The 26,283-nt window shown below is 38.8% G+C and overlaps 2 protein-coding genes across 5 annotated transcripts; one reads left to right on the plus strand and one right to left on the minus strand.

Moving 5' to 3' along the window:
- Positions 1 to 1,643: 1,643 nt before the first annotated feature.
- On the plus strand, positions 1,644 to 7,840 carry LOC306768603 (NACHT, LRR and PYD domains-containing protein 12-like; the record flags this gene model as incomplete). Its single annotated transcript, XM_079257011.1, is given in 10 exon segments — positions 1,644 to 3,139; positions 3,232 to 3,405; positions 3,728 to 3,895; positions 3,995 to 4,168; positions 4,634 to 4,813; positions 4,937 to 5,118; positions 5,178 to 5,269; positions 5,271 to 5,464; positions 6,030 to 6,076; positions 6,865 to 7,840. Coding segments are annotated over 10 exon segments (3,321 nt in total). The 3' UTR covers positions 7,479 to 7,840.
- Positions 7,841 to 8,892: 1,052 nt separating this feature from the next.
- dab2 (DAB adaptor protein 2) lies at positions 8,893 to 24,523 on the minus strand. Of its 4 annotated transcripts, none has more exons than XM_079256429.1 (15): positions 24,409 to 24,523; positions 15,072 to 15,349; positions 13,457 to 13,596; positions 13,268 to 13,366; positions 13,044 to 13,175; positions 12,876 to 12,959; positions 12,582 to 12,608; positions 12,447 to 12,497; positions 12,284 to 12,346; positions 11,046 to 11,660; positions 10,380 to 10,506; positions 9,684 to 10,298; positions 9,423 to 9,598; positions 9,248 to 9,325; positions 8,893 to 9,163 (listed from the first exon to the last, which is right to left on the minus strand). In XM_079256429.1, the coding sequence occupies exons 2-14, from the start codon at positions 15,208 to 15,210 to the stop codon at positions 9,257 to 9,259; spliced, it is 2,337 nt and encodes a 778-aa protein (XP_079112555.1). In that variant the 5' UTR covers positions 15,211 to 15,349; positions 24,409 to 24,523; the 3' UTR covers positions 8,893 to 9,163; positions 9,248 to 9,256. The 4 variants fall into 4 exon arrangements, with proteins under 4 accessions (XP_079112555.1, XP_079112556.1, XP_079112554.1 ...); XM_079256430.1 differs by lacking the exon at positions 24,409 to 24,523 and adding an exon at positions 17,635 to 17,960 and having other exon boundaries at positions 15,072 to 15,228; XM_079256428.1 differs by lacking the exon at positions 24,409 to 24,523 and adding an exon at positions 17,635 to 17,959.
- Between the last annotated feature and the right edge of the window lie 1,760 nt (positions 24,524 to 26,283).

Raw genomic sequence — 26,283 nt, forward strand, 5'->3', positions numbered from 1 at the left:
CATTATTAACATAAGGGGGATTTTCAAATACTAAACTACCATGCAGTGCTTGCCCTTTAGGCCTCATGTAAAAAAAAAAAAAGTTCTGTTCTGCCACTGTGTGTATGTGGTGTTGTTCTAACTTTACGAGGGATTGCAAGCAGCCGCTTATAATGATTTCAAATAGTTTGTGTTGAATTTTATGGAATTGAATTTTAATTTAATTAGTGTTAAAAGCATCTTACCCAGGAAGCTCAGTTACAATGGTGCCCTTAACTGACTTAAACTTGTGTTCCTTTTCTTTCTTTGTTTCATCATCCAGTGTGTCATTTTCTGTTGCAGCACTTCACTTTTCAAAGAGGATCCTGAGAGTCACATCCCTTTTGTAAATGGGAAGCTAACTAATGAAACTCAAACATATTCATTTGGCACTTTTTGTATGTGAACAAAGACTGCATGATCCAGATACATGGTTCGTACTTCAGTGTATCATATTGCACCATATTAAATTAGTGGAATTTGTTCAGTTTTGTTGTGTTTGACTGGAAAAATTTCTCAAATTCAGCAGGAAGAAATCATGGCAACGTCTTCTGAGCTGTTGGCAATACTAGAAGATTTAGCAGAAGAGGAGTTTCAAAAGTTCAGATGGTTTCTGCAGCAGCCGGAGGACTTAAAAGATTTCCCTGCAATCCCAAGATACAAACTTGAGCATGCAAACAGGATGGACACAGTGACTGAGCTCAAAGAGACTTATAACAAAAATTCGATCGAAGTGGCCATTAAAATACTGAAGATGATCAGAAGGAATGACTTGGTGCAGCAGTTGATGAACATAAACCCAGCATCCAAAGGTAGGTGGCTCAAAAATGGAATACTGTGATGATTACTGTTTTGTAAGAGGTGAATTTTATTAGGTGTATAAGCTGCTCTCACGATATATGTCTTCAGAAACAACAGTAGTGTTTTGCTTATAAATATTAAGTTTTAACATTCAACCAGTTTCTCTGCTCATATCGATAGCCTTTATTTAAAATGAAAAATGTTTTTCAGGTTGTGATATGGGAAATAAAGCTTTCTTTTAACAAGTCACTCAAGAGTAAATCATTTGGCCATCAGATTTTTCTCATCTGTGGCCATTTGGGACTAATTGAGCTGAAAATGTGTTAAAAATTATTAACAAGGATGTATAAATTTGGACAAAATAGGGCTGGTCAAGATCAACACTGGGATTTTTCCATGGTCTGATTCTGCTTACAATAGGAAAAATCTTGCCAAGATACTGAAATAACTAAGACTTTAAACTCATCACTGCATGTCAACGCATCATGTGGGAGAAAACATTAAACGGGCACACTTGCAGATTCCCCTTAATTTCTGAAGAGTGTTATATTACTCCTATTACGGCAGCACACTCCTGTTATTGTAATCAATTTACCTTTTTTCATCTTTCAGAAATTCTTGCTACTTGCCAACATAAACTAAAATCAGACCTGCAAAGGAGGTTTCAACATCTGAGTGAAGCACCCACAAAATCTGAGAAGCGTGTGTCAATGAATGATCTCTACATTGAACTTGATATAAGAGAGGAATCTTGCCCTTTGGAACAAACCACAAGTAGAGACCTCTTCAAAACCATCTTTGGTCAACACTCATTGAGAACATTAATGACAAAAGGAGTGTCTGGCATTGGGAAAACTGTCCTCACACAAAAACTTACTTTGGATTGGTCCACTGACAAAGATGCCAATGATGTAAAGTTTGTGTTTCCCTTCTCTTTTCGAGAACTGAACCTTCTGAGGGGGAGAGAGTGGACCTGGTTGGATCTTATTCATCACTTCTTTGCTGATATCAAAGAAGCAGAAAACCAGAGTTTCGCTAAACTTCAGATTGTCTTCCTCTTTGATGGTCTAAATGAGTGTCAGTTCCCCTTAGACTTCACCAACAACGAGATCCTGACTGATGTAACTGATTTAGCTTCAGTAGATGTTCTGCTCACGAACCTTATCATGGGAAAACTATTCCCCGCTTCACGCATCTGGATAACCACGACACCTGAAGCAGCCAGTAAAATCCCTCCACAATGCATTGACATGATGACAGAAGTGAGAGGCTTCACTGATCCAAAGAAGGAGGAGTACTTCAGGAGGAGTTTTCAAAATAAAAAGCTGGCCAGTAGAGTTATCTCTCACGTTAAAGCTTCTCGAAGCCTTCACGCAATCTGCCACATCCCACTCGTGTGTTGGATCACTGCAACCGTTTTGGAGGACATGTTGAAAGGCAACAAAACAGAAGAGGTGCCAAAGACCCTGACTGAGATGTACACACACTTCCTGGTGGTTCAGTCCAAATTGGCAAATGAAGGGGCCGAGACACCTCCCCTCTGGGTCACAGACACAATCATTCTGTCTCTGGGGAAACTTGCTTTTGAGCAGCTAAAGAAAGGAAATATGATCTTAAGTGAAAGAGATCTTACAGATTGTGGTATAAATGTCAGAGCAGCCTCGTTGTATTCAGATGTGTTCCCACACATCTTTAGAGAAGAGTTTGGGCCAAACCGGGAAAAACGTTTCAGTTTTGTTCATCTGAGCATTCAGGAATTTCTGGCTGCTGTTCATGTCAGCATGTCATTCTTCAGATCTGGTGTCGACATATTGTCGGAGAAACAGTCAACCTGTCAAATGTCTGAAGCAGCTCCAGATCAATCTTCAGGAAGAAACATTTACCAGTGTGCAGTGGACAAGGCTTTACAGAGTCCAAACGGACACCTGGGCTTGTTTCTCCGCTTCCTGCTAGGCTTATCACTGCAGACCAATCAAGCACTTCTTCAAGACTTATTTAAACAGTTGGATGATGACCTCCAGAGCAGTCAGGAGATAGTTCAATACATAAAACAGAAGATCAGGGAGGATCCCTCTCCAGATCTATGCTTCAACCTCTTCTGCTGTTTAAACGAGTTGAACGATCCTTCTTTAGTGGACGAGATTCAAAAATACCTACGTTCAAGAAGTCCAAATTTGTCTCCTTCCCAGTGGTCAGCCTTAGTTTTCATCTTACTGTCATCAAATAGTGATTTGGATGTGTTTGACCTGAAGAAATTCTCTGCTTCAGAGGTTGAACTTCAGTATCTGTGGCCAATGGTTCTTACTTCAAGTCAAACGATGTAGGTATGCAGCTTACTGTTCATGTTACATACTGAAAAAAATGCACTTTTAGATAATCATTTATTTTTTTGTTTTTCACTTGCATGGGCAGTCTAAGTGGCTGTAAGCTGTCTCAAAGAAACTGTGTGGCTCTGGAGTCGGTTCTAAGCTCATCGTCTTCCAATCTGAGAGACCTGGACTTGAGTTACAACAGTTTGGTGTATGACAGAGACCATATGCTTGCAAAGGGTTTGAAGAATCAGGAGTGTAGACTGAAAACTCTCAGGTATGCTTTTAAATTCATCTTAAACATGATCAAAATGATACACCATCATATCTTTATTATATATGGGTTTTCTTTGTAGGTTGGCAATAAACAGTTCAGCTACTCACGTTGTTACCTGAATAATTATTTAGATTATGAAGTCAAGATTCCTGTCACAGGGATTCACAGAATTAGTGTAATAATAATAATAGCAAATATTTAGTTTGGCATTATATGCATGAGGCTTTGACACAAAGATAGCTTTGAAAGAAATAGCAGAATTTCAGGCTGCTCTAAACTGAAATTTCTTTGTTCATCATCATCATCATATTGTTCTCCTTAGGCTGTGCAGTTGTGGACCGTATGACTTGCATCAACTGTCTTGTGTGATCAGCAGCCAGTTCTCCAGTCTGAAAGAGCTGGACCTTTCTAACAACAACCTTGCTGAATCAAGGATGTCTATACTTTCTGTGGGATTGGGGAGTCCACAATGTGGAATTGAAACTCTCAGGTCACCATTTTAATATCCTACAACATTGTTACTGTCTTATGACATAAAAAACTAATTGCTTCCTTCCTGATGTTTGCTTTTGTTGCATATTTATTTTAGGTTGAATTGCTGTGGGCTGACGTGGAGAGATTGTGATGCTGTGGGCTTCTTCCTCAGCTCAAAGTCTTCCAGTATGAGACATTTAGATCTGAATGGAAACATCTTGCAGGATTCAGGATTGCTGGTTTTCAGCAGTGGACTTGAGAGTCCAAACTGTCAACTGGAAACACTGAGGTCAGCATGTTTCTTAACTTCTTTCAGTTCTTCTTGCAGAAAACATCTGTTAAGGCAGGAATGACACTTCTTAGAGAATACACCCAAAGCTGTGGTGTCAGCACAGTAATGCTGGGAAAAAATGTTTCAAACATAATTTGGGACTTGTCTGAGAATGTTTGATTTGGGTTTGAATCTCAAGTAAAAACCCTCAGTGTTACCTTGTACTGTAGTGTTTAAAGTTTTTACCTCTATTTTAGGTGTATCTTTGGTTAGATTTAAGCAGTTTTATGAGACTTGGTCAACATTAGGTTGAGGTCATCTGGACAATAACGATACACAGCTTCTGCTTTCTCTGAGTGAATCATTCTTAAAGCATGTTGAAAATGAATCCTCTGGACAGGATAGAAGGAAATTACACAATACAGTTCACAACTCAAAGGCTAACTTGGAAATGTCTTTGTTTCATAATTACTTTTTTCTTAGATTGAATTTTTGCGCATTATCAGAAAAAAGCTGTGAAGCTCTGGCCTCAGTTCTTAGTTCCCAGACCCGGTCCCCCAGTCTGAAAGTACTCGACTTGAGTAACAACAACTTGCTGGATTCTGGAGTGATGTTTCTCTCTGCTGGACTGGAGAGTCACCGCTGCAACCTGGATGCACTCAGGTGACATATTTATCTATTATATTAATTTTGGATAGATTGAAAGATCAATAGATAAATATGAGAAAGTACTCATATTATTTAGTTAATGTAGGCTCTTAATTGTGATTACTTGCTGTTATCCAGGTTGCGTCACTGTAATCTGTCGGAGAGAAGCTGTGACGTTTTGGCTTCCGTTCTCGGCTCCAAAGCTTCGAGTCTTAAAGAGTTGGACCTGAGCAGCAATGACCTGCAGGATTCAGGAGTCAAGCAGCTTTCTAAAGGACTTGACAGTCCACAATGTATCCTGGAAACTCTCAGGTCTGAATGTATGACATTTGAAATTTAGCCTCTTATCACATGACAAGATTCCTTTCTGGTTAATGAGTTCACAGACCAACCATGCAGAACTTGCACAAAGGTTTTGCTTTAGTCATATTTTTAGTCTTTTCTGAGGGTAGTCAACTAATCACTCATTTGAATCTGTACCAATGTCAACAGGTTGTCTGGCTGTTTGGTCACAGAGGAAGGCTGTTCTTCTTTGGTCGTAGCTCTGAACTCTAACCCCTCCCATCTTAAAGAGCTGGATCTGAGCTACAACCATCCAGGGGAAACTGGAGTGATGGCACTTTCTGCTGTTCTGGAGGATTCCCAGTGCAGACTAGAAACTTTAAAGTATGTCTTATTGGGTTACAGGGGTGTGAAACCCCAATCCTCGAGGGCTGGTATCCAGCAGGTTTTTGTTGTCTCCATGCTCCAACACACCTGACCGAAATCCATAAATATGTTGACAAGAAGCTGGATCTATTTGATTTGAATCAGCTGTGTTGGTAGAAGGAAACTACAAAAACCTGCCAGATACCGGCCCTTTAGGAATGGAGTTTGACACCCCTGGGTTAAAATGTCACATCAGAAAGTCAACCCAGCTTCTCTGACCCTGTGGGGTTTCATGTAAAGGTAACTGTTATGTCAACACCACAGGAGCAAATGATTTTATATTTCTTAAACAAAAATATATTCTCGGAGATGAAGCTAATGGATTCAGAGAACAGAGAAAATGCCCTCTTCCTATCATTATGCCAATTTAATCTCTTGTTACCCAATTTTCTTTAGAAAATAATTGCCCATTAAACTTATACAATATTTTTAAAAAATTAGAAATTGGTTACAAATTTCAGTCTGTTTTTTTAAAGAATAGTTTTCCTTGTTGCTCAGTTTATATTTGTGTTTTCTCCTTCAGAGTTGACCATTGTGGGGTGGAGAGGCTAAAGTCTGGTCTGTTAAAGTGTAAGCATATTTTCTACCCTTCATAACTCAGTAATGACCAAGCGGCAACCTCCGGCAGTTAAAAGTAAAGCCTATGCGGAAGTGCATAAAACTGCAGTTCCCCCTTCATCCACTAGGGGCTGGCTCCAAAACAGAGCAAATCCCCATAGACTCCCATGTTAAAAAGGCCAACTTCACGGCAGAAATAAACATGTTTACAGCCTGGTTCAAAAATCCATTTTCGGTTTATAGGTCAGGTTTACCTTCATGACAACTGTGGGGGGAGTGAATTGTTTTCTAACTCGCCCGTTTTAAAGTAATTTAATCTCAAATTTCAGCAAATTTAGGGACGTGTCCTTTTGATTGAGAGGTACCAATCTCTGGCTTTAAGTAGAAGAACGTAGAACAACCGCGGTTTTTAGCCGGTTAACAACATGACTTAGCCTTAGGCCGCTTACCTCTGTTAGCTGGTTAGCTCCCGTTATCTCGGGGTTAGCTCGATGATAGCTTTTAGCTACAGAAAGCTCGGAGTTCGCTCAATGTCAGTCATCCGCCATGACGCTCACGGCTGCCTTCTCAGCTCCACATCTTGGCCCATATTTATATGTTCCGGGCGAGATGACGTACATGACGCTGCCAACATGGCGACGGTAGGAACCGCCCACCGAGCTTCAATTCAGCTCTTCAGAAACCTATGGGTGATGTCACGGAGACTCCGTCCATCTCTTTATATACAGTCTATGGTAATGACCCATTATGATAAGCAGCTGATAATCATTATGTTTGTTTGTGTCTTATTGTCTACTTAGATGCTTGTGAACTCACATTGGACCCAAACACGGCCCACAGAAGACTTGTCCTGTCAGACGACAACAAACAGGTGACATTTCTGGAGAAGGAACAACATTACCCGTATCATCCAGAGAGATTCAATACCATGAAACAAGTGCTCTGTAGAAATGGACTGACTGGTTGCTGCTACTGGGAAATGGAACAAGAGGGGCTGTGTTTAGTTGGGGTAACTTATAAAGGAATCAACAGGAGAGGAGATGGTGATAACTGTAAACTTGGAGGAAATGACAAATCCTGGGGTTTGTTCCCTGAAAACGACAGCAGCTACTGGCATGTTAACAACAGCAGCTACTGGCATGATAACATAGAAACATGTATTGCTTCTTCTCAACCACATACATGTAGAGTAGCAGTGTATTTGGACTGGCCTGCTGGTATTCTTTCCTTTTACAAAGTCTTAGCTGGTACACTGCATCACCTTTACACATGTTACTGCAGATTCACTGAACCACTCTATCCTGGCTTTGCCTTTGAGCTTAAGGAAGGGGCATATACAAAATACCAGGATGGCTCTACAATGGCCCTGTGTCCAGTTGATGAGGGAACAAATTCCAATGAAAGGGAAGGGTAGACATTCTTCTAATCAGTCTTTAACCGTTTCATCTCAGTAAAGATGGAAAGATTAAAGGGTTGCAATAAAAAAAAACGTTGATCAAAATAAATTGACTAAATGCTCCAATACCATGTGATATTTCATTAACACAAAACATTACAGTTTATTTCTTCACACCTGCACTCCAAAGTTTAGGTGAGGTATACATTAAAGCATTTTTAATCTAGTAGGCTTCTATGATTGTGGACCAAACTTTTTTTTTTTTTTTGTCAACAGCTTGATTTTCATGAACATTTTCAGATTATTTCAGTTTTGTAAATACAGTGTAATCAAATCAATGGAGGGGACTTTTAGTTTAAAATATCCTGAATATTCAGATCAGAGCTTAGATCTGCTGTATAAAGCTGTGTTAACCTCTAAGTTACTTAGAAAAACACAGATAATGCAATGGTAGAACAGCTAATGGAACTCAATGGCTGGAGCAGACATCTGTCAAGTGTATCAATGTATTTTGTAAGCAGCTGAAACATGAGTAAAATTAATGGGGCTTTGTATTTTGGCTGAAAGTTATTCCATTCATTTGTATGCATGTTTGAAATATTTAGAAAATGTGTAGGGATACAAATGTTGGATTAAAAAAAAAAGTGTATATCAAACCAAAATGTCAAAGATCAGCATGCATTTCACTTTTTGCCTCTCTTGTGTGGCCACGCTTTGTTTCTTGAAACAAACTTTTTAAAAAAAGAAAAATAAAGTGTGGTTATATTTTGTCAGCATCATTATCACTAAGATTTTCCTACCAAATGTGTTTGTCACATCTGACATTTCCAAGGGCCCAGGTCCAGTTGATACTTGAGCACGGCTTACTGAATTCAGTTTCAAACATGCTAAAACATTTAGAGATGTTTGAATGATTACAATATTGTTTGCAGCATTCAAAAGGAAGCAAAACTAAGCTGTTGTAGCACCTTGTCCCAGTGAGCTTCAACTGCAAGTTTTGGGAGGCCACAGTTTCCAGACAGTATGTCAGCAAGGTTGGTGTATTAATGCATATTAATGTTAGGTGGTCGGAGTGGTCGTTGGTGTGGATTGGGTGCCAGTTTTTGTCCATCAAACCCAGGACTGCGGTTATCTACACACAGCTTAAAACTACTAGTTATGAATGGAGAGTGAACAGATAACGGATTCAGTGCTTTGGATTCCTTGAAAGAACCAAGTGAATCTAATCCATGATTTATATGAAGGGAGCCACCAAAATAAAAAACAAAACACTAACTGGAAACTTTCTGGCAGAAAACTGCTGATTTCCGATCACACAGGGGACTTACAGTAAAGTCCACCCTCAACTGAACTTTGCATTGCTTACACAAGACAAGAACCTGTGGATTTATTAACTGTGTAAAGAAGCCAATGGGAAGCAAACCTTGCAGTGCAATTAATGATTTATTTCTTTAACAAAGACAGCATCAGCAGTGAACCCCAACATTTTCCACATAGCATATTTCCCTCTTCAGCAGATCATGACATTAACATTTGCTTCTTGGATCAGTGGTTGTTAGGAACAGAAGAACCATCAGAAACGAAGGTGTAAAAGAAAGGGTGTGTACAAAGGACAAGAGAAAAGAGTTCATAATATGGATTGTCTTGCACAGAGCAGCTTGTCTCCAAGGTGTCTGATGTGATTTCCATCTGCTCCAGTTCAACTGTAGACACAAAAAAAGTATATAAATGTGCTTTGACAAAATGCAATGATGCAAAATAAGAAGCAAACCCACGCCACTACTTACTCAGACTTGTCAAGCAAAGGGATTTCCAAAAGCATTTCCAAAAGCATCTGTTGAACCACTCTGAGCAACAGAAGCATTCTGCAATAATGACAAGAAAAACAAATTAAGAGGTTACTGTGAAGAGTCACTGACTTGTGTTCAGATTGTTGCAAAAACCATGAGTAAAGCTCTATACCATAGCTACAGGCGGAGCTCCAAACAAACTGGATTCTGGGGCCCCAAACGCTTTATCAAACATGTCCTGGTTGAGGCCATTTCCCTGTGATGGTGCTGAAGTATTTGAGACGGGGGCAGGAGAGAAGGCTCCATCAAAGAGATCAGAGTTGAAGCTTGGAGCTGCAGCAGGAGCATCTGTGCAGTCACATTATTGCGATTAGTGACAGGACTCAAATACATATTAACTAACAAATATTTTCAGGGCAAAATTTTAGTTTACCATTATTCACAAGTGATGACATTTGATTGATTTCAAAGTCATCATGATCTGCAGCATCTTGAGCAAGACCAACTTTACTGGAAAAGTACTGATCAAATGCTGCTGGCTCTTTGCTGCTGGGGGCTGGAGGAGAGCTGGCTGTAACTTCCCCTTTCCTTGCTGGGATGGCTGGAGGTTTGGCGAGCTGGAAGTCCTTGAACATGTCCTTTCCAGTCTTCTTCTCTTTATCTCCAAGGGGATCCAAAGCTGTGAAGGCACTGTTCTCTACTTTTGGACGGGCTTCCTTAGCAGGTGGCCTTGGAGGAGGGCGAGATGGGCCTTGCTGGTCACCCATTCCTGGGAAGGCACCAGGTTGGAAAGGATTGGTTGCCACAGGCTGAGTCCAGGCGAGGTGGGGTGGGGACAGAGGTGGGGCACCAAACTGTGGCGGCATCTGCTGGGCCCAGGCTGTGGCTGGCATAGGTACGCCAAAGGCAGCTGGCTGTGGAAAGCCAGGTGTCGGCCCAGGAACAGCCATTCCTGGCATGGGGAACATATTAGGGGCGGCAGTAGGGGCTCCCCACATGCCTGCAGCAGGTATACTTGTGGTAGCTGGTGAACCCAACTGAAGATTTCCTGAATGTAAAAAAATAAAATTCAGTGACAACACTGGAAGCCTACATTGTAAATAAAGCTTCGATAATAAAATCATGTTACCCAGAGCAGCTATGGAGGATGGAGCAGAGGTTGTGGGTACATTGTTGAAAAGGTCAGCTGGAACAGAAGTCCCCTCTGGAGTTGGAGCAGCAAACAGCTCTGCTCCAAACAGATCACTTGATGCAGTCTGATCCCATACGCCACCCCCCCCCCCCCCAAAAAAAAAACCCCAAAATATTAATGATATTGCTCTAAACAACATTATAGGAGTTAAGATTAAACCAAACTTTACAAAAAGATGTAAACAATAACTAAAATTACACATGCTCCAAATGAAACATTTACTGTAATATGGATGCATTTGCATGCCCTGCCACTTACCAGTGTTTTCGTCACTGAAGCATGAACATGAGGATAGATTATGAGCATAGATAAAGAGTAGCAGCTGTTCAGCCGTAAAGTCAAAACACAGTTTTAGCAAGTTCAAGAAGCATGTAGCCAGTGATGCATGCATGAAGACAGGACAGATCCAAACAAGACCTGAACCGCAGGCGTAAAGACCCCCACTTTTAATCTACATCCATTTCTTACCATATCCTGTCAGGCAGTGCACAACCAAAATACTCAGAAGAGGAGGAGATGTGAGTGCCAAATGTGCAGTAACCCCATTCTTTAATGCATAATGCATGCAACCCCACCATAAGTCATCCGGCTGTGTAATTTCACCTTTGCACTCCTTCGACCTCGTCCAGATTTAGAGTTTTGTGGAGGCGGACTTATGACAACTGAATCCTTGTTATGAGTCGCTGGCAGGTCAGGATGATGAGTTACACCATTAGAGACAGAAAAGGATGTCAAAGAGGAGTCAAAAAATGGGTTTTTGGTTGACAGAGCCTGACAGTCATTCCCATCCATTATGGTAACCGTGGAGCCCTGAGTTATATTGCCCCCCAGTGGCCACTGTCCATTACTGAGAGCGAGGATCATGGATTGACTGGATAACCCATTTATCTGCTGACTGGCATGTTCAGTGTCCTCATTTAAACAGTTTAAACTTGCCTTGTTAGTGCTGCCAGAAGTGCTGTTTAAATGGTTATTGGTGGTAAAGTTATGTGCATTAACTGGTTCAAAACTAGTGGGCGATTTAGAAAGGGGGTCATCTCTGAAAGGGTCGCTGTCTGGAGCTGGGAAATAGCCAAAACCAGAGGAAAAGGGATTCTCTGTGTGTGGAGAAGATTTACAGTCAGAAGCAAAAGAAGCCATAAAGGAGTTTCCTTTTATGCAATTCTGATTGCTGTCAACTTCAGCAGAAAAGTCCAGCAAGAGAATTTCATTAGAGTCCTGGTTAACATGAAAGGGACAGTGAGAGAGAGAGAGAACAAGATTCATGAATCATTTCAGCAGTGAGACAAAACATGTGTTAACTAAATGAACAATGAATCACATGGCGTGAATAGACATGGCTGTTTAAAGCTGCAACAAGTGAAATTTGAACAGCAGCAAAAATGCTGAAGTGAGCATGTGCAGCCCAACCTAAAATTTGAGCAACAGTGATGCAAAATTACCTGGACACACACACAGCATTAAGGGTCATCAAATTGAAGAGATTCTACTTGTAGCAGCTTTAAAGTTAAGATTAACAGTGAGATTGGTCAACATTAGATGTCAACTTGATTCTTAAAAGATCTTAATCCAGAAGAATGACAAAAAACTATTTTAAGAACCGAGTTGAAATACACACACACACACACACAATGTGAAAAATGCTAGTGTTATTCAATAAAGCTACGTACACATGAAGCCACAACTTTTACTATTTGACTCATACCCATTCAGACAAAAAAAATAATTTATATTTCAAGGCATAGAGAGCACAGTAAAGTGGGCAATATATACAGGAAATACCTTGCCCCATTTCTTCCGCCAAGTACAATTATGTCATCCAGATTTAGAGACACACTTACATTTGGAGCCTGAATGTCTGGAGGGGTTGACATGTCTCCAAACAGGTCAAGCTGCTCCACTGGCTAGATGTCGAAAACACAGAAGTACACCACTTTTTAAAATAGCTGATTTTAATAAAGACACTTCTAAATAACTTTTTTAAAAGTGAGTCATTATCCTCACTTGGGCTATTTTTCCTTCACTGTTCACACTTAACGAGGCATCACTTCCATTCTAAATATTGAGAAAAACAAAAGGTTAAGAGTAAGAAACTATTAAAAGAAAGAAAAAAAAAAAAAAAGACTTCTGAGTGCTTACCTCAACTACTGTGCTGCCATTTTCACCCTGTAAACAGAGGCAGTGTGTTAATGATTATACTTGTTTTCTTAAAAACTTTACTGACGCATGTGTCATTTCAGTGGAATGTCTGGAGGATGTGATTCACTGAGAGAACACAGAGAGGCAGTGTCGACGTTCAGGAAGTATATATACACTGTGTACCCTACCAGGCCTCCCAGAAGACCATACCAAAGGCTTTCTCTCAGAAAGAAAATGTCACAGCCCAGCATTTAAGGAGGGGAAACTGCTTCCCAGCGTCATCTGAAATGTTACCTTTTGTGAGGACTCTGCTTCTTTTTTTCTCATGTTGAAGATGACCTGGAAGAGATCTTTCAGATCAATGACCAAGGGCTCTGCCTGTATGGCAACACAAACAAGCCATATTATTTATTATCAACCAATTTGTCCTTAAAGATGTGCATTTTGTAGCCTGAGACTTACCTGTTGTGCAGTCTTTATGGCAAAGAACTGATGCTGTCCTTCTGCTCCACATACGTATCCAAATGCTCGGTTATCCGTTACGTCTCTGGCAATGAAGGAAATCTTATTCACAACATGCTCGTGTTCAATCACCTGAAGGACAAGGGGAAAATGTTTTATTAGCACTGAAAATTAGATGTTTACTCAAGGTTAGAACGATGAAAAAGGAAAGAAACAAAACTCACTCCAGATTTCTCATCAATTATCTTTATACCCGACATGGAAATGTTGACCCAGATCCTCTGTTTGTGCTTGCCTTGAGACCGAGCAGCCACTGCCATACCCTGAATATTTATCAAGAAAGGAAGATGAAAGTTAATTTTTTTTATTAACATGAGTAAGAAAAAGGCAAAGTTCCAGGTCAAATGTTGCACCTTCAGCTTCATCATTGAGTCCTGGCACATCTTGTCTCCCCGGGCTTCTGGAACATCGTCAATGCCAATCAGCTTGGCCTTGTACCTTACTCCATCTCCTTGAAACCTGCCCAGCAGGTACTCGTCTGTCTTTTCTACAACTACAGGGAATAAAAAAAAAAAAAAAAAAACATACATCAACTGATCCGATTAGAAATTAATCTAGAGTGAACTTCACTGTGTTTTGAAGAAGGGAAAAAAAAAAAAATATGTCCACCACACACACAAAATGAAAATTATGTGTGTTACAGTCTTAGGATATATGTGGAGTTACTCTATAAAAAAAATAAAATAAATTCTCCTGACCAGTTAAAATGCATGATATAATTTTATATATTCCACCTAGTGGTCTGTTGTTTGGCACTCTTTTTCCTTCCCACTGTCGCCAGTGGGCTTGTTCAGGATGGAAGATTGAGTTTGAACCTCCAACTCAATTATATATAGGCTATTATGAATTGGCTTTCATTAGGTTTTTTTCCTGTCTGTAAAGCATCTTGAGATGGCATTGCCGTGGTTTGATGTTATATATTAATAAAATTGAATTGCAAATCACAATGGATAGTTGACTCAGATGCCGATATATTTGACCAATCAGAGCAAGCTGAGGTCTCTGGGACAGGGGGGGTTTAATATCTGACGTAAAGTAGAATCGCACCACAGGTAACAGGTTGCTCTGCATATGTTACAACTGCTAATCTTTAATCATGTCAAATAATCTTGAATCATTTAACATTGAATTTCCCTTTGTGGATAAGTAAAGTATTTTTCATTTCATTCATTCATTTTAAATGTATGAATAACCCATCAATCATTAAAATGTAGTAGCCTTACATATTAGCAATTGATGACAAAAAGCTCATTTATATAAAACCACCAATTAAACAACAATCGATCTCAAAATTCAACAACAGACTTGAAATATCACTTTAGTTTTCAAAAATACACCAGCTGAGTCCTGAAGCTTGTTAGCATGAGTGGCTTCAGCCGTGTTCTGCTGCTGGACTCCAACTTCCTGCTCTATGTTAACATTTAGCCTCTACTAGTTTGTTATGCCACATGAAAAAGAAAATGTGGCCCTTTCTGCTGCAGGATTCATGACATTTCTAAATGTTCTTACAAAATTTTTTTTTTCTTCAACTTGTCTGTCCATTTTGGGCAGATCCACTCACAGCACCTTGTTTAGAGTAGGAAACTCCACTGAGGCATGGAGCACCATAACATTTCTATTACCTATAACCTATACAAAATGCGTTCAGTCTGTAAAATTACTAACGTATGCAGGGTACTGTGAAGGTATCTTATATTTAACAGTCTAATTTCCTTAATTGGTATTGATTTTGTAAACTGGGTCATCTGTAATATTAAAGAGAACTAAAACCTTTTCTGAACTCTTTACACTCAAGCGAAGACGATGTGGCAGAGCAGTAGTAGTGGATTGTCAGGCTGTAGAGTTGACCAGTCTGCACAGAGAGCTTTTTTTTTTGTTTTGCTAGAGGGGTTACCACTTCCTGTTTCTCCAGGAAACAAATGTGTTGAAACAAATTATAATCAACACCTCAGGATTCCCATAACTCACCTTTCTTCTTCTCTTTCTTGAACGGTACTTTGGATCCAGCATTCACAGGGGAGCTGGGTGGGGTGTTAAAAGCTGCAGCTGTAGTTGGGGAGCTGGGGTCGCCGGATATGGGTGAGCTGTTTTCCACTTCTGCAGACATGGTGTGGGATCAGCCTCTCTGGACAAGTGACAATCTGAGATTAAGCTGACAGCAGCTCCGTGTTGGAGGGGAGGGGGGGCAGCAATGTTAACGGAGCATATGACTTAACACCCACACATCCTTCTCTCACTTTGTTGGTCTGAGAAACAAAAAAAGTGAAGCAGACAATGAGTGTCAGTGGCATGAAAGATTAAGACCACAGTGCATGCGTTCCCAGTAAACCTGTGCAAAAAAAACATGATATTGGATTGTAAACTCTCTGCCAAAGCAGTTTTTTGCTCATCATAAGCATTATTGTTATTTAACAATGCATAGTAAACATTTACAACCACTGAAACACTCAAGGGATGCATAAGACACAAGACTAATAAATCAAACTCATAAGACGGACACACTTTAACCCTCCTTAAAATTTTTTACATCAATGTTAGAGTCTAAGCAGCTATTCAACCCTGATCTTGCCAAAAACCTTGTTTTCCATTTTGTAGTTGCCACAGCAGCGACCAGTAACAACATGCTCTGGAAGTAACTGGTGTGATTTTTCAGACCAATAAAAATTGTAACAGAATTTCTTGCTTTCGGATCATCACGGTGGTCAGTTCTCACCGAACTACAACCTACCTTTTTTTTTTCCCCCCCCTTCACAATGAGCTTGTAGTCAATATATCTACACACAAAAACACATGAACTATCAAGCTCATGACAGCTCAAAATCAACCAAGTAACAGCAAAAGGCAGATGTTATGGAATATGATGAATGTAATGGGAGATTTAATTTAAAAAAAAAAAAAAAAGGCACAAAAGCACTCATCCTGTATAATCACAAGAAAAAAAAAAAACTACATAAAAAACATAAAACCAGCTCTCCTTGGTTACAGACATACCTTTAGGATCAGCTCCAAAGGCAACACTGACCAGAACACCTGTGTGAAGAGCCTGCGAGTACCATAATGCAGACCAAAGGTTGGAAACGGGCAAAGGTTGAGCAATTACTTGAAGTTAATCTTATGCTAATATAGCAAAAGATCTCGTGATGCTCGGCAAAGCAGGTGCCAATGACAAGCAGATACTCAACAATGACAAACCAGCCCCACAATAGTATGATAAAGTTGTGTTTTTAAATAAAAATAAAATGAACAGCTTTTTTTTGTTGTTGTTGTTGAAATTTTGTCCCTTTGGTGCGTTTGTGGACAAAGACATGGGGGGCAGGTTGGGGTGGACGTCAAAGACTTAATCAGGCAGATATGTTAGATCCGTAAGTAAATGAGACCAATACAAAAGTCAGATTAGGAGATACAAACTTCCAGGTCAGCAAGTGTAGTTTCAGCTTTGTACCAGGAAGGATTTCACTATAAGTAATGGCCATACGAGACCGCAAAGGTTCTGGAAAAGCTGCAACTGAAGTCGGATTTTAAAGGAGCACTGCATCATATGACCTACAGTGTAACTTTACATTTGCCTTTATCTGTCACCACTGGCTCTGAAATCAGACAAAGAGCTGGTCATGTATGTTAAGGTGCCACACATGCTGACTTAGTTACAGTGCTGAGGAGTGCATGAAGGCAACCTTTAATACTGCAGATGCTCTACTTGCACAAGCCTAACACATGATTTCACTTGTCCATCAACTGCAGCCAAGTGGCAGAGCCTTGTAAAAGTGCTGTAATGTCAGCACTTCCTCGCAGATTGGAGTTAAAGGTTAACATTTTAACTTCTAGCTGAAAAAAAAAAAAGCAATCACATCTAAAATCTGAGCTTTTTAATCAACATGCGCTGGTGTCCCAGCACAAATAACACTCCAATGCAGAAGGAAAAGTTTAAATGCATGTTTGTCAGCAGAATAAAAGCAGCAAAAGGGGAGAAATGTCACAATCCTAGGCCATCAGGAAACGTAAACTACTGCACATCTGGAGGAAATCAGGGAATGACTCAGTCTGCAAGTGAATGAGATGGTGAAATACCACAGGCCCACTGTGAACACGGAGGGCAGGCAAACAGTTTGAAACCAAACGAAAGTGCTTTTGCACTTAAACAAGAGGTGAATGACTTGATGGTTCAGTCCTTTAATAAGACTGATGCACTTTTGTAAAACTTGACCAAATTTAACAAAAGAAAACAAAAACAACTTTGAAAAGGAATCAAGATAAAAGATTTTTTGCCCAAACAAAAGGGGAAAAAAATCCTCAAATAACCAACTTAAGCAAACAGAGAATTAAGCTTTACCTAAGTGATGCGCATTCCATACATTTTTTTGGGAAGCCTTTAAAATTCACTGCAGACATGAAAAGAATGAGGTTCCACTTATTTTTTATTCGCCATTCAACACGGAACCACCATTTTAAACTACTTTAGAACGACTACCTGCTTTACCTTAATTAATGCAGGGATGGAAAATATCGCCCGACAACACAATGAGCAACCAACCTGTTGGAAAGCGCGCAGTGAGGTGTCCAAACCCTGCTGCACAAATGGAGATCTCCGTTTCCGTGATGGTAAAGCTGCAAAATTACTAAAAAAAAACTAAACGCAGCTTCGACAAACGAGAAAAGAATCAGATGTTTTCCGCTAAATATCACGGACAGAAAGGAGAGACCGCTGCGAGCTCCCAGGTTAACCCTTCACTGACTGACAGCACTGACTCCCTGCATGTTTCATATGGCAAAGGGGCGGTCTCTGCACATGTGAGAAAATTATACCAACACTCAAATGCAGGCCCGAATAACCTCTCACAAAGCTGTCCTATTTACCATTAACACTACGTTTTTGCATTTCCTTTTAAACCTTAATTTACGTTTCATTTCTAATCTTTATAGTTCCATTAAATGTAAGGCAGACATAAGAGACATGGCAGAGAGAATTCATTAGGAATTACGTTGCTTTTTAATGTGCAGCTTTCCATTACATCACTGTCAGCTGGTAGCTGGTGTTTGAGAAGGCACTAAAGTCTATCAATTAAAAATATGTTTAATAAAATAAAAAAATAATAATAAAAAAAAAAAAAAGACCATATGACAAGACATCAGTGGTTTGGAATTATTTTAACTGTTACATAATGAGCATCACTTTAGCGTCTAACACAGCACATTCATGCCAAGTGACTGGAGCTGCTAAAGGGCAGGTGTGGGCAATTTAACTATAATTAACTCATCTACCGATAACATATTTGTGATTTGTTGAAAGCATAGCATTTCTTTTTCACAAGAGTTGTTAATAAACTGCATGGACAGAAAATTGAGCTCTCAGTACAAGTGTGATAAGTCACCATTTGACTGAAAAAAGAGTAAAAAGTCAACTGACATTGGTACATTTTGAGATTAAAAAAAAGAACACACTCAGCAATATAAAAAGACCTGGGTGTCTACATAAAGAAAAATCCCTTCGCTTCCTGCCAAGAGAGAAACACTCCCCAGGAGGTAGACATATCATTATCTAAATCTACCATAATGAGAAGATTCCAGAGCAAATACACAAGGTTCACCACAAGGTGCAAAGCATTCAGAAGCTTCAAGAATAGAGAGGTTGGAGGAGGAAAAACAAGAAAGACGAACAAAAATAGCTGCATTCTTTGGATAGATGCAACTAAGATCAACCTGCACCAAAATCACAGGAGTAAATGAGTTGAAGGGTTTGGAGAGGATCCTGAACCAATGACATCGTCTCCTAAACATATGGATGCAGTGAGGTAGCACTGACATGCATGACTGGAAGATGTCTGCAAAATGTCAGACAGATGGAAGTAAACTTGATGTGCAAAAGCATTTCAAGAGATTTTGGAGGTGAAGAGAAAAGAATTAATATTTAGAAATGTCTTGTTGGTCACTTGTGGGGCTGTATTTTAATTCTTCTACACAAAGTTTAGGATGCCACGAATAAAATCTGAAGGACATCAGAAATAAGAAAGCAAATTATTTTATGTTAGAAATAGAAAATTTCAGGTTAATTAAAATGTTGAAAATGTCTATTATTTAAGCTTGATTCACTTGATGACTGTATCTTAACTGTATTTTAATACAGCTAGCGAGAAAAATTTGCACCGGCTTCAACTCTCACAGATAAAATCTGCTCAGCTCTTCACATTGTATCAGAGCAACCATTGAAAAAAAAATACAGCAGACATTACACTGAATTTAAGCACAAACTTTTATGTAATTTAGCAGTGTTTCTGCATACAAAGATGCATACCACATTAAACCCACAACTGTTTCACATGGCAGTACCTCAGAACAGCTGATAAGCACATATCTGTGCAGACACTGAGTATCCATGGAATATGTTGCCATTTTTACTTAAGTTATTGTTTTAAAAGAATAATGACAAAATGTGTTTAAAATTTTTTATTAAAAAGAAGAAGATTTTAAATTGCATGTTATCATTTTCTTTTTTAATGATGATGATGATTATCGGGTTTGGATTCATCAGCTTCCTGTCACACTGATGCCATCTGAAGTTAGTTTGGGGTTGTTTGAATGAGATTGATAAAATGTCTGTGTGTCCTAAATGTTCCTAATTCATTTTTACATCATTTCCTGCATGGGTAGCATGTGTTTAATCTAAATGTATGAACCGAATAAAGAATTTCTCTAGAAGAAACTAGAGGGGAAATAAACTAACAAAAACATAAAGATTCATAACTATGGATAATACATTTATCCAGCATTTTTTATTATGTGTTATATAGGTCTACCTTAAACAACTGTAAATATACAGTAGTGGAGGAAATAAAGGTAAATATTCATGTCTGACATGGAGCAAATGGATGGATGGATGAATACAGCACAAATACATGACACTGTATTTAAGTGGAGTAAATGTAAAGACTGTTTACATTCCACCACTGCAAGAAGGTGAATATTATGGAGCTTTTAGCAGTAAATGAGGCCATGCGTTCATTATGAGTTGTAAAAAAAAAAAATCCACAGACGATAAAGATATTGCTTAATACTTGGCAAACCAGTTCACTGATGTGTAATGCGATAAAATATTATATATTCTCTGAGCATGTTTACTGAGACTTGTTAGACATAAACAATTTCTTGACTAATGGGACAATATGACTAAAGAATGTCTTATTGCTCAACTTGCTTTTGATACAAATACAGAATACTGCATTTGCTCATTCTTTACCAACCTTGTAAGTCTGCACTGTTAGCTGAACATCAGACTGAGAAAGTAACTCATATCTTATGGAAGCACCAAGTAAACAATATGTACTTTGGGCATCGTTTTATAAAACAATAAATGGACAGAGGTAAAAAGCCAGAGTGTGCTTAAAAAAAAGCACAAGTTTTAAAATGAAGCTCTGACCTTTCCTCCTGTTTCTTACTGCAGTTACAGTAAACGATGTACCAGAAATGGGTCATCAGCTTCCTTTGTACAAATGTCTGTTTTGCCTTTGTGATTCAATAATGACAGTTTTTGTATTTGCTGCTCTCAGCACTGAGTGACACTCATGATGTTCCCAGAAAGAAAACCTGGTAGTCACACAGGAAGTCTTTGTGTTTCATGTTTGTAGATGCATCAAAGATGTTTGTTTTTAAGGGATCAAAGTAAGAAATGGGTCATTAGCGTAAGGTGGGTAAGGCATAATACAAAGACATAGGAATTTAAGTTATTCCTCATAAAGAAAGTTTTGGAACTGAAATCAGTAATGACTGCAAAGCAAAAATAAATGCTACCACTGACGTCTGCAGTGATATGACCAGTGATGTCAGCGTGACTTTTTTCCTTCGAGACTTGTAGGTTTCACTTCTGTAAACCAGAGCGACTTTAGTACTACGGTTAGCTACCAATGCTCAGGTCAAACAGACCTGACACAGCAGGCTAAAGCCGGAAATAAATGTTAAAATCATTAAATAAATAAATAAATGAACAAATAAATAGACAAATAAAAAAGTAAATAAAAAGTTGTCAACTGGCAATTTACTATGTTTCTGTTTGGGCACAGTTGGATTAATAAAACAAGTCAGAGATGTCACTTTAGATTTAAGCAAATCATGACACATCATTCAAGTAATTCATCAATAAAATTATCAATTGAAAAAGAAAAAAATGAAGTAGAAACAGATATAGGAATTGTTTGTTTGTTTATTATGGCCCACCTTTGCATGTTTGTTTGGCCTATATTTGGCTTAGACTTACGGCATTGACTCTATGTGAGCTTCTAAAACTTAGCCATGTGACCACTACAAGTTATCATGCTGTATGTTCAGGCCTGCTCTTCACATTTGGGGCCCTTCTAGACCACTTAACTTCTATACATCTTAATCTATGTCCGATCCAACAACTGGAATCTGGACCACATCTTTGGCCTACACAACACTTGACTGTTCTGCAACTGAGCCATAAGTGCCAAAAGTAGCCAGGATTAACCACTAAAGGCTATAATATATACCTGGCCTGCAAGACGGGTTTGTATTTGAACAGAAATACACCACAAAAAATTAAGTAAGACAAGACACATGCACATTACAATTAGTAGGATGACAACAAACACACAAATGATAAACTGGCAGAGAATTTGAATGTGTTTTTACAGATTTGGCTTTGATAACCATGTCATTCCCAGCAGCTTCTACAGCATCAATGTAACTCTCTAATCCACCAGTCTTGTAGCTGTAGGTGGGGTTACTTTGCACATACATTCACTTTGGGACCCAGTTTGAAAAATGTGCATTTTTGTCCTTCCTGAAAGCCGGTCCCATGTGGACAAAATGTCCCAAGAATCACCTCAGCTTGTGTCCATGTAGACATGGCCTTAAAGCAAAAGTACAGTTTAGGTGTTTCGGATGTGGTGTCGTTCAGATCATTTTCTCCTGTCTTTGATTTTTTTTAATAAGAATTTGGGTTTTGGAACATTTTCAAAAATTTGCTGTGAGTAAAAGTAACAAGACGAAAACTTATGTAGCAGAGTAGTATAAATGATTAAAGCCGATGAGTTTGAATTGTATTTTTGGCACAAAATATTCAATTAAGTTAATCATAATGATTTGGCATCATCGTTATTGAAAATTAATTAAGTATCCGGGGATTTGACATGGAATATTAACATGACATCCCATATGTTCCACCACGATCATTATATGGTCATTTACTAATAAGTTTATATATGAAAATTTATTTTCTTATCCTGTGTGAATATGCAGAGCCAATCGCTTTGGTTCTTGTGTCTCTGTTGAAATGGTAAAAATAGGGATGAACATCAAAACCAGTAATCTGGGCATTTGTGTGCTTTGTCACAGCGGTGAACCAAATCCACCAAAACCACTTTATCCTCATCATTTATGAAGATTCTTTTCAAGCTTTTCAAGCCAATGTCCAGAAACAAAGGTATAACTGGTGCTGTTGTAAAAATCAGAATTTGACATTATCTCAGCAAGAGAAACTGATTTTGTGCATATAGATGCTTTGTCAAGACTTAGAACATAATCCACCCAAAACCAGTTTATCTACTTCATTTGTGAAGCTTCTGACAGTTTTTAAATTTTTATTTAGAGGATGGCCGCAGGATATGTCACACAGTTAAGCATTCAGTCATCACAGCTGACATTCTGGTCTACACTCCTTACTGGTGAACTGTGATGGGATTTAGTAATGCTCAAACATATGTATTTGTGCTGGGTTTGAAAAAAATGGGTTATCTGTGTATTGCTAGTTAAATGACAGAAAGCATATTTTTTCAGACAGTAGCCTGCTTTGTTTAATTAGCATTAAATCTGGGATTGGTTAATGTACAACATGTGTGTGTTGTGGATGTTTCTATAGCTTTTAAAAAGTTATGTTTTCTTCGCAGAGTGAGAATTAGTTTGTAAGCTGTAACATGTTTTGATTCAAATACAATCATTTATGTTTAAACTGTCTGCTGACCCTTCTATTGAAATATATTGTATCAGTTGTGTTAAGCAGCATAATGTGGACATGATGAAAATAAAAGAGCCTGAAAAATGTCCTTAAATACAATACTTTCTTATATATTTTTATGTAATTTTCAAGAACTGTATCCCAGATATTATAAGCAAATAAGAACACCGTTGCGTTGTGTGAAAGAGGTGTATATAATACTATATCATGAACTGTACGAAGAAAGCTGCAAAATGAGAGTAAATAGGACAAAGGAAGGATGTCTTTCCTGACTTTGTATCCTGTGTTCTGCTGACAGAGGCTGGTTTTTAGGAGATGAGCCCCTCAGAAGCCAGATCATTCCTGTCTAATTTTCCCTTCGGTCACTTGAATAAGCTTTTTTTAATCGCCTCTTATTTCACACATCCTTTGCTTGATAAAAAAAAAAGAAAAAAAAGAAAAAAGTGTGTTCATACCTGCAGAACATCAGAAAAGCTGGACATTGGAACATATATATGGATTATTTCTTTCTTCTTTTGGAATATTCTATTTTCAAACCACGTGCGTTATCAGCACAGTCACAGACTGCAGCTAATGTTTTGCATTTAGACATTGTTACATCTTTCCTACCATGACATGAGCCTCCAACAGTCAGTGTCAAAGTCTTGTAAGGTTTGGTGAGAAATGATGGTTTACTGTTCTTCTGAATGTGATAGTTTAGATGATGCACAACATTGCATCAGTTTACGGGCATGAGGAAGAACATATTTAGTGCTACATACTGTGAAACTGTGAATTCATGGAGAAATTAAATTAACGGTCTCATTAACAAGGAGACCTCTGGTAGCACAAATTGCACCGACTGACTTGAGGATTTATTTTTATTTATTTATTTTTATGATAGAATGCTGACAGAGGCCATCTCATGGGAAGTGACTTTTCTAAAATTTATGACAGGAAGGCCACATAATCAAACCATCAAGTATTTTAGGGCGTGAATCCTGGAGCTGGCTGCCAACGCAGCCAGAAGCTAAGATAGCCACTTATCTGTAGTCCATAATTGAGGTAGTCTCAGATTTTATCCTTTGTGTCCTCTCTGTTGTTTAACCACCAACTGCCTTCACAGCTCCCAGCCCATTTCAGTCTAAAAATACAACACAAAGCAACAAAGGCAAGCATCAAGAAGCACCAGCACCATATTCTGTCACAGACCAGATTTTACAGAACGTAGTGTGTATGTTACAGTAAAACTGGGCTGTACACTGTCACACAGTGCTTCCACACAGTTCCAACCTCAACCTCCCCCCCACAAGAAAACAGGAAGTCATTCTTGTCTGGAGGAATATTAGCCAAGCACCTTACCTTACCCTCTGGTTTCCTGAGAAAGTTGGGAGGAAACTGTTGGAGCTCATAAAAGTGGTGACTTCAGCACATATTTGTGCGACTCACCATAGGGCCATGACCAACCCCCCCCCCCCACCCCACATACTACCCTGGCTCTGCTCGCAGATACAAGCAAAGAACCAGGACAGTGCAGCCTTCAGAAAAGTCATCCAGGAAAAGTCTGACAGTGTTTGCGTAAGTCAGCAGGAAAATACTTGTCAGCGTGCTGAATATTCTGGAGTTTGACATCAGATTTGTTGGCTTCTGTGTCCATGGTTCAGCTACTTTTATTATATTTCCACCATGCTTCCACTATCTAATGCTAAGAAGTGTTGTTCTCCCTTTACATATCAATATAAATATACACTGCAGACCTAATTCACTCCCTCATTTGGTTGAGCAAAGTTCTGCAGACTCAGCAAAATCCTCTCAGATCACATGACAGTTCACTGGGTACAACAGTTCAGGACTTCCTCTGCATTGTGCAAGGCTTGTTTAAATATATTCACCAAGAAAACCATGTTTAATATACTAAGGAACAACACCAAAGTCGGTATTTTGAGTAAAGTTTACATCACAGTACATTTTTGTGTCTGTTTCTTTTAGACAGAAACCACAAGTTAATGTAAGAAATCAGCTTGTTTAAATCCCACCGTTACCTGCTCGCTGTTGCCATCTTGTGGACACAAGTTTGCACTGCAACATCTAGCCGTCCGTCCATTCCTCCATTGTTTATGTCCGTTTATTCCAGCATAAGGGCTGCAGGGAGCCAGAGACTATCCTGGCAGCTATGAGTTTGGAAGCAGGGTTATAACCTCAATCAGGTTGCCAGTACATCGCAGGGGCACTGCTGCAAACCGTCGTCAAACTGGTGGTGGTTATCAAACATTGTAAACTTTAAATGTGGTGGTGCAAGTGGCTTGGAGACAGGGTCAGTTACCCTTTTACCTGAATGTACCATGACCCTGTCATGCAAATGTAAAACAACAGATAAAAGAAAAAAGAAAAAAAACTCTTCAAATATTTGCTGTTCCTTACTGAGGACTTGTTTCTGTAGTTGCAAAATTCTGGAAAGATAGCAAGTGAAAAGGTGCTCTGAAATCTCCGAGGTCTAAATAAGACAAAATAATAAATACATTTTCAACTTTAACCTGAGTTTATGCTGAAAAGAGGTTAAATAGTGTTCATTTTTTTCAGTCCACCTTCATAGGAGTCAAAGAAGGACTTTATTTTAAATAAATGTTCATATATGTGAGTAAACATTGCTGTTATCATGGTCTGATGTTTGCCTGTTTAAGTCTCAGAGGAGGAAATTCAATGTAAAGATGAATATCCACAGACCACTTAATTTAAGCTATTTGTCCTATAACACTTAAATTGTTGACACACTTTTTTGTTTCCTAAAAATAGCTTTGATATAGTTTGCATTTCCTCCTTCCTTCTTTTAAATGTGTAAGTGAATTAATGTAAAAAAAAGTTGTTGTGACAATATTTAAAAATTAAACAAAAACAAACAAACAAAAAAAAAACACAGACCCATTTTATGTCTGTGTGTGAATAGTTTTGTTAATCAAGTCATGGTCATTTTCCACCTAGAGATAAACTCAAAACTGATCCCCTGATTGTTGGAGTTAACAATGTTCTGCAGATGACAGGTTGAGATTTCATCATTGTATCAGGTTTTCGGGAGACGTTGATGACATTGTAAAGAAAAATACATACAGACAGAATGATGTTTTAATATTTTAGTATAAATAAATAAGCTGAACTCTGGTTTCTGAGAACTGAGTCAATATTGCTACATTTGAGATCTAAACTATTGACTTTGACAACAGTACCGTTTTTGTTTTTTTT

The sequence above is a fragment of the Telmatherina bonti genome (genome assembly GCF_933228915.1).
Source record: "Telmatherina bonti genome assembly, chromosome: 17".
Taxonomy (NCBI): Eukaryota; Metazoa; Chordata; class Actinopteri; order Atheriniformes; family Telmatherinidae; genus Telmatherina; species Telmatherina bonti.